Below are 16,239 nucleotides of genomic sequence, written 5' to 3'. Positions count from 1 at the left end.
TATTCCCTATTGATCGGCGTTATTATGGCTGTGTTTTTATCCATGCAAGTCCTGTAAATAATAAGCGCTTGCTTGCAGAGCGTTGTTATTCACTGCTGTTAGACATAAGACATGCAAAGGCAGGCCCTCCTCCTGCACTCCAGCTGTTTGATGTGAGCCCTGTGTTGGGGTCCTAAAGCAGGCAGTTAACCAAAAGTAAAGATGTAAACCTTTGTCATTAAAACTTCTCCTCTACTTCCGCCTGGCCCTTTCACTACAGCTGATCCAGAACCCTGCAGAATTGCTTTTAAAATCAAACATTTTTGCAATTCTGGACTGACAGGCTGATGAGGTTTCACATACTGAATTTATGGGCAAATAGAAGTTTGATGAATAAATTTCTATACATCCCATTTGGTGCTCTGTATTTTAAGTAAACAACTGATGGACAAAATCACTTATCAAATGGGCTTGCAGCTGCATCTGCTTCAGTCTAATTTCAGGGGAAGAAAAACTGGTGCTGGTAAGAGAAACACAGGTCAGTCGTGCCCTTTGGAATGTGGGGTGTGAAACTCAGTGATGGTCTGATGGTTCCAGAAAGCTGCTGTATGAATTCTGGCCAACTTACACTGCTTATCTTCGTGTGTAGTGACTGTTGTGAGCTGACGTATTCCAAATATATGTTGTAACTATATATAGCTATATATGAGGCAAGCTTAGAGATAAGCTGTATGGATTGTTAATCTTGACTGATAGGCACTAATCAGGAAGTAGATGCAGCTATTGCAGAAGCGGGCAGAAATCAGTAGCTGTTTGGTGCGCTGTTTTACGCAGCTCTGTGTGTCTCACACCGTCTAAAGCAAAAAGCAACTATATTGGAAGTTGTGATCAGTAGTGCGTCACGTGCTTGTATTGTCATCAGTCCCTTAAGACATAAACAAGCTGCAATTATGGGTTCAGGCTGTGCTTGTCTGAATTGTCTTAAGGACCCTATAGCTTTGAACCATGAGGTCCCACTCATAAAAGAGTAATAGGGCTCCTGAAAAGTGCTGGAAAACCCCCAAACCAAAAAGAAACAAAAATTTGGGAACTGCTCAGACTCAGGAATTCCAGCTAGGCAGTTTGTACAGCGGAACGCTGGTACAGCAGGCTTGTAAGTGCATGGAAAAAGAACTTGACCTGTGCCAGCTGATTTTCTGTTGGGTCAATGAAATGGTTAAAGTGTTTTTTTCCTAATGTATTCATTTTGCATTTCTGCTTGACATTTTGGGGGGTTAACTGCGCCAATCATCTGTCCCAAATTTATTCAGAAAAACTAAATGGAGTTTCAGAGTATTCCCGTGATATCTGAGCAGAGCCCTGCTGAGCGTTGTTCTCTGTTTTTCTGGTTTTCTTCTTTATTGCCTGGCATTTACTGGTGTGTTTACACGTGTCTCTAACATATTTTGCCTGACGTTTGTGGTGATGACACATCAAGGCCAGGTTGGACGGGGCTTTGGGCAACCTGGGCTAGTGGAAGGGGTCCCTGCCCGTGGCAGGGGGGTGGCACTGGATGGGCTTTAAGGGCCCTTCCGACCTGAAGCAGTCTGTGATTCTGTGATCCAACACCAACCAACGCTTGAGACATCACATTTAGAGCCTTGGAGGGATGAAAGGGGATTGCAGATACAGGATGAGGAACATGTTGTTTATGAGTACGTTTTCTTGGCAATCAGTATTTGTTAGGAAATGCAGATAGTCTGCTACTGTTTAGATGGGGTTTTAATGAACTAATCTCCTTCAAAATATTCTGGGCAGTGGTGGGGGCTTTTACTGTAACAGGCCCAGTATATACAACAGCAGCAAGCACTTGCTGCTTCCCTGCCATTTCTGTTTCTAATCCAAGAAGCTGTAATCAAAAGCCCTGTGCTTAGGAAAAATCCTTGCAAAAAGGAGGCTAATGGATTTGTTTGCCCGGTGGCAGATGCGCTCTGCAGTCAGTTCTCCAGCGCTTGCCGCGTGGCTCGGAGGAGACTGGCTGTGCTGAGCAGGGTTAGGGTGCTCATCCTTTTTTTATGTTGTGTCTTGCAGCCGTGTGCAGCGCTGCCCTGTCAATCTGTGAGCCTGTAAAATACTGCTGAGTGAGCGAGGTTAGGTGAAATCATGGCTCGGATGAGAGCCTTCCCAAGTAAATACAGAATACCGTGTGACATGGCTCTAAGTGGGACTCTTCTTTATAGAAAGCAAATGGGTACCAGTACAAAGCTGTGCTGGCTCTGTTAAGGTCCCTTTCAGTTATGTTGTAAGACAGAGGCATTGCGCAGAGGAGTTAGCAAGTCTTTTGGCATCCTCGGTCTGTAGGGAGACTCCAGCCTGATTCCAGTGACCTAATTCTGCTGTGCTGAATCCCGCCTGCATTTTGGTTTGAGAGGGGTATTTCCCTGCGTGGTTCTGTAAAGCAGTGTTGTAAGATTTTTATGTTCTAGCAGATTGCTTAGGGATCCCACTGTATTGTTCATAGATAGCTTTATGACTTTTTTTTTATGATGGATGATGCACACATCAGAAAAGCAGCCTGGAGACCACTTAGCTTTTCAGAGCCCATCCCTGCTCTTGGCAGTAATGGATGCCGCGCAGGCAGGGGATGCCACAGGAAAACTGGAGGCTCCTCAAGACTTCAGAAATGGGCTCTGCCATCTTGTCTTTAAAGAAGTAATTGTTCTCCCCTTTACCTGGTCAAGAACCTTTGGGATGTGGATGTCGGGGCTCTGGTGAAAGGGGGGGCGCTGCTGGGTGCGGGAGGTGGGATTCCTGGGCAGCAGAGCCCTCCCGGTCCCCCACTGCCCGCGGAGCGAAGTGTAGGGGTTCAATAGCACCTCACCCACCAGTGTAAGGTAAATTCCTCATTAAACAACAGAGTGAATTTCTGAAGTACTGGGAAAATGGGCTGGGAATGTAGTGATATCACTGAGGAAGTAATTTCTCAAGTTGAATTTGCTGATTTTTCTTCCCATATCTATTGTTTCCCACTCCTGCCCTCCAGGCCACAAAGCGTGGCCCCGAGGGTTGCGTGGCCCCGAGGGTTTTGGAGGAGGGAGGCAGGCGCTGGGAAGCTGGGCTGCCAGTCACCTGCTCTTCCCACACTCCCTTGGGTTTAGCCACTCTGGGGATTTTCTAGGCGCAGCCAGTGGTAGTGCTAAGAGGACTCTGCATTTTCCAGGGCTGGCACTCCTGGAGTAGTGGCATTTGTAATGCCGAGGAAATGGAGTCAGCACTTTTTTTTTAATTAAATAACTGAGGTGCTTGAACTTGACGCATCCCTCTTGTTCCCTCCCTTTCTCGCTTTCCTGCCTGCAGTGCCAAATCTCTTCAGGGAAACCCAGCCAACGCTAATCATTATTCCAGAAGCATAAACCTCCTCGGCTCTCGTGTCGTCTTGCTCCTCCCGAGGGACCGTGCTGGATGACTGTGAGCCCTTTTCCCCCCCGCTATGTGTTGGAAAACTTGTCACTGTGACAGCTACAATACCCCGGTTTTGACACCTGACGATGGAAATCGCCGCATAATCATGAGTGTGACAAATATTAAGGGCCTTGTTTGATTCTTATTATGCTCTGGCAAAGTTTTCTACCCAAACACCATTTTAAAAGCAGAAGCTCTGTAATAAAGAAGCCTCCTTCCACATTCTTTCCACAGAACCTTGTCATTAAACATTCAATTAGTATGTTTTATTTTTATTCTCTTCTCCACAGGTTCTGTATGCAGAAGAGTGTCAGACTGGTGCCAGGAGTCACACTGGATTTAATAGAGAAGTAAGCCAAATTTTATGATTTTTTTCTTTCCTGTTGCTCTTAATTTCCTCATTATTTCTAGCATTTCTCTTGCTTGTCTGTGAGGAAATTTCTTCGGAAAGCTTCTCACAGAGTCTGCACCTACAGTATTTGTCATTTCTTGCCTTACCCTGTGTTGCTGAAATAAGCAGTGGCCATAAAAGTGAGCAGTTGCTCGGGGAGCAGCGCCACAGCCGGGAGTTCCGGCTGTGCTGGGGCTTTGCTCAGCGCCGTGAGGTCAGAGTGTCGTAGCTCTCGCCGCTCCTGCCGTCATCCTGGACTAGCCACAGAAATGACAACAGATTGTGGCCACGTTCCTGGCAGTCCAGCACTGAAAAGCCCCGTGTGTGGCTGATTTCGGGGTGGGTTTTGACCGTGGGAGCGTCGACAGAGGAGACGTGCTTGCAGCCCTGCGAGCTGTACACCCCACGTCACCCAAACCAACTAATGAACAGAAAAGCTCTTCACCAAAAATACTGCTTGTCACTTCGTCACTGCGCTGTCCTGCTATTTGTCTGATAGTGGTGTTATGTTTCAGGCTTAACGTCACTGAAACCTGTTATAATCCTTTTATCCAAGCAATACTTGAGCATAATTACTGGTTGTCAGACAGCCGAGGCAAACTGATTAACCAAGACGACTATTCTTCAAATTCTACTTCAGTTTATACAAACAGGGTAGACTTTGAAATAAGAATAATTGTTGTTCACTGTAGTCTTTGCTGTTATTTAAGATTTTTATTTTTTTTTTAGAAGGGAAGCATATTCTTAAAGGCAGGGCAGTAGATTCTTGCAGCCACTAGATGCAGGAGTTCTGTGCTCCCTGCAGGTTGGTTTTGAAAGCCCTATTCTTGGAACATTGATACACACACATAAACGGTCTGGGAGTGATTAATTAAAGATCATTCATTCAATTTCTGAGAAATTTTGACTCTAGAAATACTGTTGTTGAGATTAATTAAAACTCTTCTGACACGTGGATGCCCAGAGTCCAGTTATCATCTTTTGTCTAAGATGAAAACTGTAGGATTGAAGGGCGTCCTGAAAGGGGTGAGGAGAACAGGAACCTGGATAATAAGCATGAATTCTTAATAGAAATATATTATCATACTTCCTTGTTTTTTAATAAGCTTCTGCATGGTGTAGCGAAGTGCAGCAATCATTCATTGCCCATGCTGCCAATAGCAAATTATCTGTTAGAGCAGAAGCAATGAGGGTAAGATTGCATCAGCTAAAATTTCTTCTTCAGTTTTTGCTTTAGTAAATCATTCCATGTTAACTTGCATGTTTTACATTCAGATGAGGTTAAAAATGCTTCTCAATGCTGCTAGCTCTTCCACAATATGTATTTTAGAATACTCATCAGGAGCATTTAGGTATTTAATCATGCTAATTTTACATGTGAAAATTTGATTATCCTGTCTCATCTCAGTTGCGGAAGCTGAGCAGTGATTCTTGTAAAGCTGTATCTCAGAGGCACTGATCTTACCAAAATAAAAATAGTTCTTCAGTTTACAACTAAAATAGAGACAGGACCCCATCCATCAAAGGAAGTGTTAGAGTGGTTTTCAGAGATGCGTCAGTCTAGGAAAGGGTCCACCACTGGATATTGTTTTCCCTAAAAGCCATTGTGACAACGTGTGGGGTTTGTTTTTCTTTTGGTTTTAAGATGAGAAGCCAGGAGGAAATCTACCCAGGGGCCAAGCTTGCTTTGTCTGTGTGCTCAGAGGTGTGCTCACAGGGTGTCTTGGTGTGAGAAGGTTAGATGCTCCTGAAGTGGCAGAAAGGTGTGTAGTTCCCTGCCTGTTGTGTAAATGGGCAGAGTGAGGGGGGTGTTGTTCTGGCCACCACTGGCTGTTGGACAGCAAAGGTAAGGAGAAGTTCCTCCCGAACCCAGGGGCTCATCATCAGCGTGGACCCAGATCACCTCAGGCCACTGGATAAATGTGTTCCAGAACAATGACTATATTATGTTAATTGCAATTAACATATTGCTACAAGAGTGTATCTGGTCAGAGAACATATGGTGAGGGTCAGTGAAGGTCTGAGCCAGGAGGCTCAAGAATCGGCTTCACTGAACACTCGGTTGTGTTGCTGAGGGTTAAATACTCTTTCAAGAATGGTTTACTGGCAAAAAAAAAAGAATTTTCTTCAGTATTTTCATTCTTGTTGGTTAACACCACAGCACGCATGCATTCTTTAAAGGCTGTCTTCATGGAAAGCGTGCCAGAATGAGGTTCTTGTGGATATCAAATATTTAAACCTCATCCTCATCATCTTAATCTGCTACATATATCAGTTATAGAAAACATATTTCTTATTACAGTCTCCAGATAAGCCTAGAATACTTTCTGGATTGCCTGTGTGTATATTGTAATTCATAATTTAGTTGTCTTTAAAACTGGAGAAGGAGTTTATATTGCAATTAAGCTGCAGACTTTGAGACTAAATTAGGGTGCACCTTCTTTGAAAGGCTCAGATTTCTAATTATCTAGGCTAAACCAGCATCCTGATGAATAAACGTGTGGTGTATCCTGATGTGCGTTTGTATTGCTGATCTTCTGAGATGAAGCCAAAATAATTGCTAGTTTAGAAAAAAAGATCTTTGCTGGAGCCAGACAGTAAAATGTAAAGAAAAAAGGAAGGAAAATTATGTTGGTGAAGTACTGGGGATTCAGGAACCTCTGGCTGCCACTTTGTAAGACTCTTCAGTGGCAGCATCAATGCTGGGCATTCCTACTGCCTTGGATGGTCTTTCTGCTTGATCAGAAACCACCCCGTCATCTCTGCTGGAACAACTTCTGTGGCTGCTGAGGGAAATGAACTGGGCCTTTGTTCTGCTTTTTAAAAATTCTGGAAAAAATCCTAAGGAACAGTTCAACTTGGTGTAGGGTGGGAATACAAAGCTGGGTGCCAAGAATCAGGGGTGCACAGGAATGCTTTAATCTATGCTGCTGCATTAGGCTCCCCCCCCGAAATCACATTCTCAGGGGAGCAAGGATGGTACATTGCTTTCCAGGGATTTTTTTTTTTTTTCCCTGGGTCCATTTTGCAGAAGGAGGGAATTCTCTAAACAAAAATCCTGGTGACCTGAGAGCTGTTCATGCTTCTGGTGGGGCCGCTTGCAAGACAAGCTTTTCGGGTGCCCACGTGAATATGGAACCACCGCTCACTTTCACAACTGGAAAGGAGTCTAGTCCCTTGCTGTCAGGGGTTTGTGACAAAGGACCTTTTCTGAATGTCAGCTCTGCCTCACGTAGGCAGGAGCAGTGTGGGAGAAATCAGTCTTGCTGCGGCGTGTGCTGTTGCTGTTCTGAGAGCAGAGAGCCCATCTCTAGGCTGTCATTCACCAGCACAAAATCCATTTATAAAAATCACTAGAAATAACAAATTTGAGACGAGAATTAATTTTTGTTCCCACTTTAAGTATTGTTGAATGTCACAGACTGGAAATTATTAATGTTTTAATGTCTTATTGATTATTGATGAGTAATGGTTCAGTGGGAGCCAATTTAAAGATGAAGTAGGAAAAATAAAATCCCAAGATATCACATGGCAAAAGTAACGTAATTGGAGAAAATGTAGAAATTATACTGTAATGTAACAAATACCTTTGGTGCATCATGCTGTCAGCACTTGGCTAATGAGGTGCCTTCAGGCTGGTGAACCGGAGGGCAGGCGAAGGAGAGCAGCTGGTTAGTACCGTCGGTTTTTTCCCAGGTGATCCCAGTAGCCAGCGTCGGCTGCTCCAGCCCCGTTCAGCAAGTTTTCCCGTGCCAGGCTGGCGTGCTGCGTGCTGCGGCTGGAGGCTGGGACCGGGCCGGAGCGACCCGGGGTGGCCGGTCAGGCTGAGGGGGTGGGTAAAGGGGGGAGCGCCCAGAGCACCCCGGTCCCAGCCGCTCCGCTCGCTGCTCGGGGTTCAACGGGTATTGCTTGAGCACTTCCCCCTCAAAGTTCAACATGAAGAGCAGCTTTTTGCTGACTTTTTGAAGTTGGGCACATCAGCCTTGGAAGAGAGTTTGTTGTGTGGAAAGTCACTGGAAATGATGGTTTGTTTGAAAAACTCAGAAAGACAAAAACTGTCAAAGTGTGGTAACAATCTTACTGATTGTATTTGTGTTTATTTAAACAAAATTGTTGCTGTGTAGGCAAATGAGGCCAAATGGTAAATTGAAATTGTATTTCCCACAAGATGTAGTATTGCCTTCTACAACACGCTGCCCACCTGGTGCGGGGGAACGCTGCCAGAGCCGCTGGTGTATCGGCTTGGCACAGATCAGCCAGACTCATGACTAGGTGGAGGAAGGCTTTTGGTGACAAGAAAAAAGTTCTGTCATTTCAGCAGGACTAGACAGGGACAAGTACTGTTGCCTCTTGGGCAGGTGACTGAAGGCGGTTGAAGGCAGGAGGATTGTTCAGCTGTTGGCAGGACCGTGGTCTCTCCGTAGCAGGTCTGTGTTGTCCCAGCTGCCACAAGGGTCGATGTCTTTGCAGATATTTAATCAACCGTGTGCCAGTCCAAATTCTGAAATACTGCAGCCTGGCTTTTTTAATATCTATTATTTTATTTAAAATGGGAAAACTATAATTCTTGGTTTGCCTTTAGACCTAGGTTAGGCAGCTTTCAGCCCCTTTTTTTTTCTCCTAGAAAATTCAGTAGAAGGCGTTAGAGCTTATTTCAGAATGTGAGTGTTTTAGTAAGTATTATTAGCCACAGTAGAACGGGGATGCTGTGCCACACCACCTGTTGGTAACATATCACTCATTAGTACTTGAGTTGAGGAAAAACTTTGCTTTTGAAGATGTTATTCTGAAAAGTTTCTCTTCTGTAATAAATCTGGTTTTATTGAAATGGAGTATTTAATTAAATCGCCATTGTTAGAGGGTATCAGTCTCTAGTGTAGGCAAAGCCTATTGTAAATACAAAGTGAAGATCATCCTCAAAAGGATGGTTTTCATGGCAACACTTCTCTCATATCTTTATCCAGCGAGATGACAGGATTGCACACTAGTGTACAAAGCTTTACAGCACTCTCGAACAAATAATTTAAGAACCTCAAACGTTTTGTCTTTCTGAAGCAGTTTGCCAAGGTTTCAGGAGCCCGATCACAACACGCCTGTATCACGCGTGTTACTTCGTGATGAGGACGCGCTGTCTTTGGGCACGTTAACTCTGCTGATCCTGCCTAAGCAGCTCTTGCCAGTTCAGGAGGTTCCTGCAGCCTGTACCCTGCCTGCATTGCTGTTACCCCCTTTGCTCTGGTGTGTGCTCCCCCTTATTTTCTGGGAAGAGCGATAAGTGAAATGTACTTACGTTATTTTCTTTCCCAAAACTAAATTTATCGCGAATGTTCGCAGGTACATCAGTACCAAAGCATCTTGGTTTTTGAAGTCCAAGTGTGATATGGCATATCCTGATGTTTTATATATATATATTATATTCTAAAAGTAGAGATAATGACGGAGCCCATCTGAAGGGAAAACCTGGCATGCTTCGAAGTAAATGCTTCCCCTGTAATTAAAGTGATTCATGGGATTTTGCTAAATTTCTGACAAGGACATTGATGGTTACACCTAGCATGAGCTCTTTAGTGACCCTGACATTTCATAGTCCTCACTTTTCACAATAGACTGCCGTGATTTACGTCTCTGTAAAGGCGTCTGTCAGGAAGTTGATGGAAGAAGCAATTGAGAGGCTGGAGATGTTAAATTGCAGCGAGCAGCTGAGACAGCTTGCTCTTTTTTCCTTTTCTTCCCCTCCCTCAAAAGTAGTTTTTACAAACGAGGTCTGCTTTGTCCTTACTGTCAAAGGCTCTCGCTGATTGTCAAAGCACAATGTGAAGGACATCAGGAGAAGTGATACCAAGGCGACAGCAATATTCCTTGTGGGGAAAAATACTTTCTGGAGCCTTGCAACTTCCTGGTTATGTAGATGCATGCGCAAGTAGAAATTAAAAGAAGCTTTAGTTTGTAGCCACAGGAGAGATTTGAAAGAGCACATTGTATGAGGGAAATGTACTCACCCCAAAATATTTGACTTGAAAAATGACGTTAAGTAAATTTGTGTAGTGGAGCTCTACAAAAAGTGACCTCTATGTTTTTAAGAGAGGTATAGCTGATGTTTAAAAAAACCCTTGATTATTTCAAATAAATATTTATAACTGCCCAGAAACAAATAGGAGGTTGCTCTGTGTGTCTTGTGACTTTCTAGTATATGGTGGTGGTGGTTATTTTAGCGTAGTGTGGAGGTGCAACTCTCCGAGCTGGGCTGGGAGGGTGGTACCTCTGAGCTGTAGTGCATGGAGATGGTTGGAGTGGGGGTCGGCCGATGCGCTGTCCCTAGCATCAGAGTGTCTTTGAAAGCAACCTGAGAGGTGAGAATCATTCTTCTGTTGCCTTTGGAAGCTTAAACTTTAATTCTCAAAGATGATTAAGATCTACTGTCATTGAGTAATATTGTGTTGAAAATGCCTTCCTTGGATCACTCAGCTTGTCATTTGAGTATTACAAAGTGTCCTCCAGTTTCTGGGATGAGAGTTTGAGCCGTCCCATCCAGGAACAGAAAATACGTTGTGTTTATTTTCATCTGCCGATTTATAGCGCTGACTGTTCCAACTTTAATTGATTCCTGTGTGCAGCCCAGAGAACAGCCCTGCTGCCAATTTCCTCCTAATGGCTGCTTCCGAGTGCCAGTTCAGAACCTGAGAGCTCTGGTAGGGTTTTGTGCAGTTAGGGAAATGTATTGCCTTTCATTCTTGTGCGATTCCCTGCGCTCGCTCTGCCCTCACCATTAACACCTAATGCATAGGTTTTCAAAGCACTGAACAGCATTAATCTTCACAATGCTGGAGCTAGGTACAAAATTAGTATCTTCCTGACTATATATATGAGGGCAGAAAGAAAATGAACTCACCCGATGCCACATAAGAAGTGAGAATGCCATCCTATGAATCTCTGCTTCTTGACTGCAGTCCCTCGTAGGCAGCTGTATGTTGTATTTTCTATGAATCTTGCAGCCAGTCTTAGAAAGGACAGTTGTATGGTGAAAAAATACCAAATGCGTTTTAAAATCCAAAATAAAATCTATACTATACTGATGAGTAGCTATTTTAAGTCTTTCGATAGAAAAATAAGCAGCATACCTGTTCCCCAAGGAAGCAGATATTCAAGTCAGGAGGAGTGTCTAAGGTTGGGCTGCTGGCAGCAACTTTGGATTTCAGCCTGTCATTCCTACTTCATACCATCAGTAAGATACGTATCAACTTGCAATCTGCATTTAATAAAGGGAATTTAGTATGAACTGTGCACAGAACTCTCCATCTGGTGTAAGGATTCAAACTCTACTGTGAAACAACGTATCTCCACTGAAAACTGGCTTGAAAGTGGCCATCGAATGGTTTAGGCTCAGCATTTGGCTTGCTGGGGAATCTCAGCAAGGATCACTTTGGTTTCTAATTAATAACATTCTGACTTATGAAACGCTGCTATTTTGCTGCAGAGGGTGTTCTGCAATGCAAATATTTATGTGAAATCCTCACAAGAGCGGCTGTGTGGCCTTGTGTTCCCTCTGCTTGCTCTGGGGGATCGGTTAACAAACACTGTTTCAGAGATCTATATTTTTCCTCTGATATCAAGACAGACAGGAATTTTTTTATAAGATGTTAATTTCTAGCTGGTTTAGAAACTATATTTATGCAAGGGAACGTGCTTCAGCTGAACCTGCATGGCAATAGCACTGCTATACATATCAGAACAAATTGCTGTCGAGAAAGCGCTTGTGTCGTGTAGTTTGTCTTGATACTTTTAATATCTGAAAACTTGTTACAGAAGGGGAGCTGGGCTGCGTTGGGATTGAATCCATAGGATGTCTTAGCGGGCTGGGTGCACGTTTCTGACACCTCCCCATCCTATCTCTGATACTTTCTCAAGGGAATAAAAGCTGTGCTTGAGAGTGCCAGGTTGTGTTTGTGTGTTTGAGCGTTAATAAGACAGCCCAGGGCTGAGTCTGTTGGTCTTGATTTGTTGTTTGGTTGGGTGGTGGTTTCTTTTGTTTTTGGTTTTTTTTTCTTGTTTTTGTTTTTATGAGAAGCAAATAAGCACTGGAACGTGTATTTATTTAGGAAGGCTGATCAGGATGGAGGCAGAAGCTGAGAGATCCTGAAGCAGGGTTTACAGCCTCTTTTCTTCCCTCCAGCAGTGTCGTGTGTTGAGTGGAGCCACAGCAGAGCGGCGCTTGGGCTCTGCAGTCCCCGCACTCGCATTGCACGGTGCTCTGGCAGGGCTTCCGACCTCGCCTCTCGTTACAGATGAACAAACACAGTGTGAGATCTTTGTCAGCTCCTGGGTGAAATAAATTTGAGTGACTTTTTTCAGTCTACAAAAGCAAGATCCTGGACCAGGAAGATTCCTGGTGGAACGTTGCTGTTCCACCGTCACTGGATGTGCTTCGGTCAGGCATCGTCTCTGGTGTGTTGGTGCTTAGAGTAATAAATGTTAAGCCTGGAGGAGACTGTTAGTTTGTCTGCTCTGTCCTTCTGCATATCTCAGGCTACAGGATTTCACCGGGTTACTCCTCAGAAGAGTCAAATAACTCATGTTCCTCTGAAGCGTGTCTGCCTTGAACCTCTGAAAGATGAAGATTGAATTGCTTCCCTTTCTTTTAATGGTCAAGTGCTCTTCCTCCTTTCTCCACTTGTGTAAAGTATTTGTTGGCAATAAGATTTTTCTCTCTTGTAGGTGTTTATCCACAATATTCAAGTTGTTCCTTGGTAGGGTAGATAGAATGACTTCCTAAAATTTCTCGCTGTATGATATTCATTTGCTATCTTTTTTTTTAAAGCTTTTTCTGCATCTTCTATATTTTGTATGTCCTGTTTTTAAGCCATTTAAATGAATGCCACAACATGAATACCAGGTAAAACGTTCTAGTATCAGGCTCGGCAGTACAAGGCAAAATCATCCCTGTCCACCGCTCGCTCCCTTGCACGAGATGTGCTGCTGAGCTGCTTGTGACGAGGATCCGTGCTCAGAGTCCTGGGCGTTACCACCCCTAAACACTTGGGGCTTTCCTAGGTAAACCAGGCTTTCTTTGGGGCAGGTTGGGGTTTTTGTTTGGTTTTTTTATTATTGGATGAGTCTTCATGCCACACGGAGATTTTACAGAAGAGTTCCTTTTGTCTATAGGTATCGCTGTTAAAACCCTAGTGAGCATAGTGCTGCAAAACTTCAGAATCCGGGATGTCAGGGACCTGTGTGCCACTGCCAGGGATTTCCGAGAGAGGTCAACAGCTCGGGTTCGCTTAGAAGTTAAGTGCGAGTCATCTTATAGCCAAAATATACACACACATGCGTGTGTGTGTGTGCACGGGTGTAGTCACAGGAAGGCTTTCACTGTGACAGCCCAAAGTGCTCCTTCAGTCCCGCAGGACGTGTGTGCACTGTACCCAACCCTCTGCTTTTGAGGGAGTGCACTTCAAAGCATTTATTTGTTAAATGCTCACGTAACGTGCAGCTGGCTTATCCCAGTAGAATCACTAGTTGACCCTCTGCTTTTGCTTTGTTTGAGGAAGGGGATGTCTGTATGAATATTTGGCTTTTTACATGATTTATTTTCTCCTATCTAAAATACAATCTTAAAAAAACCCAAACCACCCAACGTATTACTCACTCCCATCGCATATCCCACGTAGGAGCAGGGACAGGGAGTAGGTCGCTATTTGGAAAGCTGCCATCTCGGATATTGATTAGTGCCACCTTTTTTCTACTTTAAAATATTTAATTAAAATTAGCAGTTGGACTCCTCAGCATTTTTAGTACCTCACTACACCACAAATAGCCTCCTGATCTGTATTGCTGACGCGATGTTGATGCTGTGAGGGTTGAAGCGCCGTTCCCGGGTGGGGGGGGGTGTTGGCCAGATGGAGGAGGAGCAGGAGCTGCCGCGGGTCACAAACAGCTGCCAGCAGCGGTGACAGCGCCGGCTGTTTGCTTCCCTGGTGTGCTGCGCTGCCAGGCCCCGGCTCTTCAGGGGAAGGAATTTGTTCTCTTCTTTGGGGGGAAGAACACAATAGAAAGAAAATAATTTTGGTTTATTATTTTATACATTGTAGGCATGTAGGTGCTGTCATGGCACAGCTGGGTAGGGTTATGAAGTGACTACGCACAGCTTGTGTCGACTCCCACTACACCCAGACCTGGATTCAGTAAATGCTTCTTCCTGGAGAAGCATCAAATCTTGCCCGTGGCCAGCGAGGGGTCGGCTGTGGTGCCTCTGCGGTAGGAGGGCTCCAGAGCGCGGCATCGGCAGCGTTGGGGTTTGTTCATCAGAAGGTGCTTTTCAGAGTGATCCTTTTCACTCTGGATTTGGTAACGTCCGATTTATAGAACTTCAAAAGAATGTGGCTTTTGCTGTTGAGTTTCTGTGGGGCAATATGTTCAATCTTAGATTAAGGAACTGACTTTCAAGTTGCTGATTTCCACGGGCGCCTGTGTATTCGTTGGAAGGTTCTTAACTGCAGAAAACCTCTCGTGTTTGAATGAAAAGCTGCTGGTTATGCTCAATAACTTTTGTAGCAAGATGCTGTATTTGCAGCTGCGTGCAGCATTGGTGCTGCAACAAATCTGTTCAGGAACTCAAGTTGTCAAAGAACTTGGGTGAAAACCTGTGTGTCTTCGTAAGAAAAAGCAAACACGCCCCTCAGAAACGAGCAGCCGCACCGTCTGTAGCAGGCACGTGTGTGCTGTGATCTTGACGTGACGGGAGTCTAGCTGGGCCGGGAGGGTGAGTCCTACAGGGTCACACTTCTTCATGAACAGGCAGCGCTTCACAGCAGCAGGGACCTGTGAGGTACGTGCGTTACTGTTCGACAATTTCTAACAAAAGGACAGTTTTTTCTAACTGTTCTGAGCTTTCTGACTGTTCAAAAAAATAATAATTGTTTTTTCCTGGAATACGATCGCTCGGAAGTTCTTACTCAGGGACGTTATGGATTGTGAGCATACAGTGTGTAATATAAATTGTATTTATTATTAAATATTTCAGCAAGAAGTGAACAGTGGATAACATGAAGCAGGGTGGCAGTTCTGAAGAAAAAGGCATTTCCATTGCATCTCAGAAATCAGCATCATCTCTGTGATACCTTCCCAGACATTTTCCTTTAGCTCAGTTATCAATAAACAATTCCTTGTTTGTCGTCCTTTATCTGGCAGTTCGTCTCATGAGCAAATTCAAATCTAATAGATTTTGGATAAGGGAAGTTTGTGTAGCAACATTAATTCTTGGTTAAGAGTTAAGGTTCTGGAAATACTGTCTTTTATGAGCCTTGATTGAGATGTGCATGTGTGCGAATCTCAAAAAAATATGTTTTTTTAACAGGAAACATACTTGGTTTTTTTTCCCCACTTGTAGGATTCCCGGAAGACTGAATGACAGGAGAACTCCCCTGGGAGAGCTGAACTGGATCTTCACCGCTATCACAGACACCATCGCATGGAATGTCTTGCCTAGAGGTAAGACTTGGGCGGGTGAATCAGGTTTCCATCAGAAGTGAGCGTTGCTTATTCAGAGTAGAAGGATGAAGAGTGAGATAAATGAGACACTGAAATAAGGAGAAAATTAAAGCCTGATATTGAAAGAACAAATCAGACTGGATCTTAAGGCTAGTTAAATTTTTAAAATTTGCTCTATTTACCAGAAGCATTTCAGCAACCTGATCATTAGAAACTAGAAGGGGTTTTTTTCTGGTGCTAACGTGATTGCTTTAGCTTGAAGAATTTTCTTTCTGACTGTATTTATAAAGAGCAATCTGGTTTTTTTCCAGCCTTTGTTAGTATCATAAATAAAGGTTTTTTTCCTCTTTCCTGGTAAGGCAGTCTGTGTTTCCCATGAGTAACTTCATCCCATTTCTCCACCCCTGTTCTGCTTTGAATTCGTACTTCTGGAGCATGGGTGGCCAAATTTGTAAACAGTTTTCCAACTCTGCTCTTTCTGATGCTCAGTACAGCATAAATTCTTTCTTGCCTCTACAGAAGATAGCACATTTGCTATCTTTTAGGATTCATTTTGGCTTCTCATAAGCACATCAAACTGCCGGTTAACAGGTGTATAGTTCTTAAACAGTACACAGAGGTCCTTTTCTCCCTCAGTAATTTCCAAAAACTTAGTCATGCTGAATTTAAGTGAAACACCCAGAGGGGAATTTTGTCCAGAAAAGGCAAAAAAGAACCTGAAGTAGAAAGTATTTAGTTCTGTTCGTGTGAAATGGAGAGTAACTGCGATGCTTTCCGGGAACTCAGCAGGCAGGATTTCCTTTTAATAGTTATCATATCATGTCACTGCAAAACTGTTGTAGACTGTAACTGTTGTTACTGGAATAAAATATGAACATGTTTTTATGTTTTAAATGATTTTTGCATATTACCTAAGGTACTTAAGTTACAAAGCTATGCCTCTA

General features: G+C 43.8%; 1 protein-coding gene across 4 annotated transcripts in view; it reads left to right on the top strand.

Moving 5' to 3' along the window:
• RPTOR (regulatory associated protein of MTOR complex 1) overlaps positions 1-16,239 on the top strand; it is a 157,234-nt gene that overhangs the window by 60,762 nt on the left and 80,233 nt on the right. For all 4 annotated transcript variants that reach the window (XM_074889555.1, XM_074889554.1, XM_074889553.1 and 1 more), the window contains exons 7-8: positions 3,711-3,770; positions 15,195-15,295. In XM_074889555.1, the coding sequence (XP_074745656.1) occupies positions 3,711-3,770; positions 15,195-15,295 (161 nt within the window). The remainder of the gene's footprint in view (positions 1-3,710; positions 3,771-15,194; positions 15,296-16,239) is intronic.

The sequence above is a fragment of the Strix uralensis genome, chromosome 19 (assembly GCF_047716275.1).
Source record: "Strix uralensis isolate ZFMK-TIS-50842 chromosome 19, bStrUra1, whole genome shotgun sequence".
NCBI lineage: Eukaryota > Metazoa > Chordata > Aves > Strigiformes > Strigidae > Strix > Strix uralensis.
The sequence above is the reverse complement of the archived record's forward strand: the minus strand, read 5'-3'. Positions and strand labels throughout refer to the sequence as shown.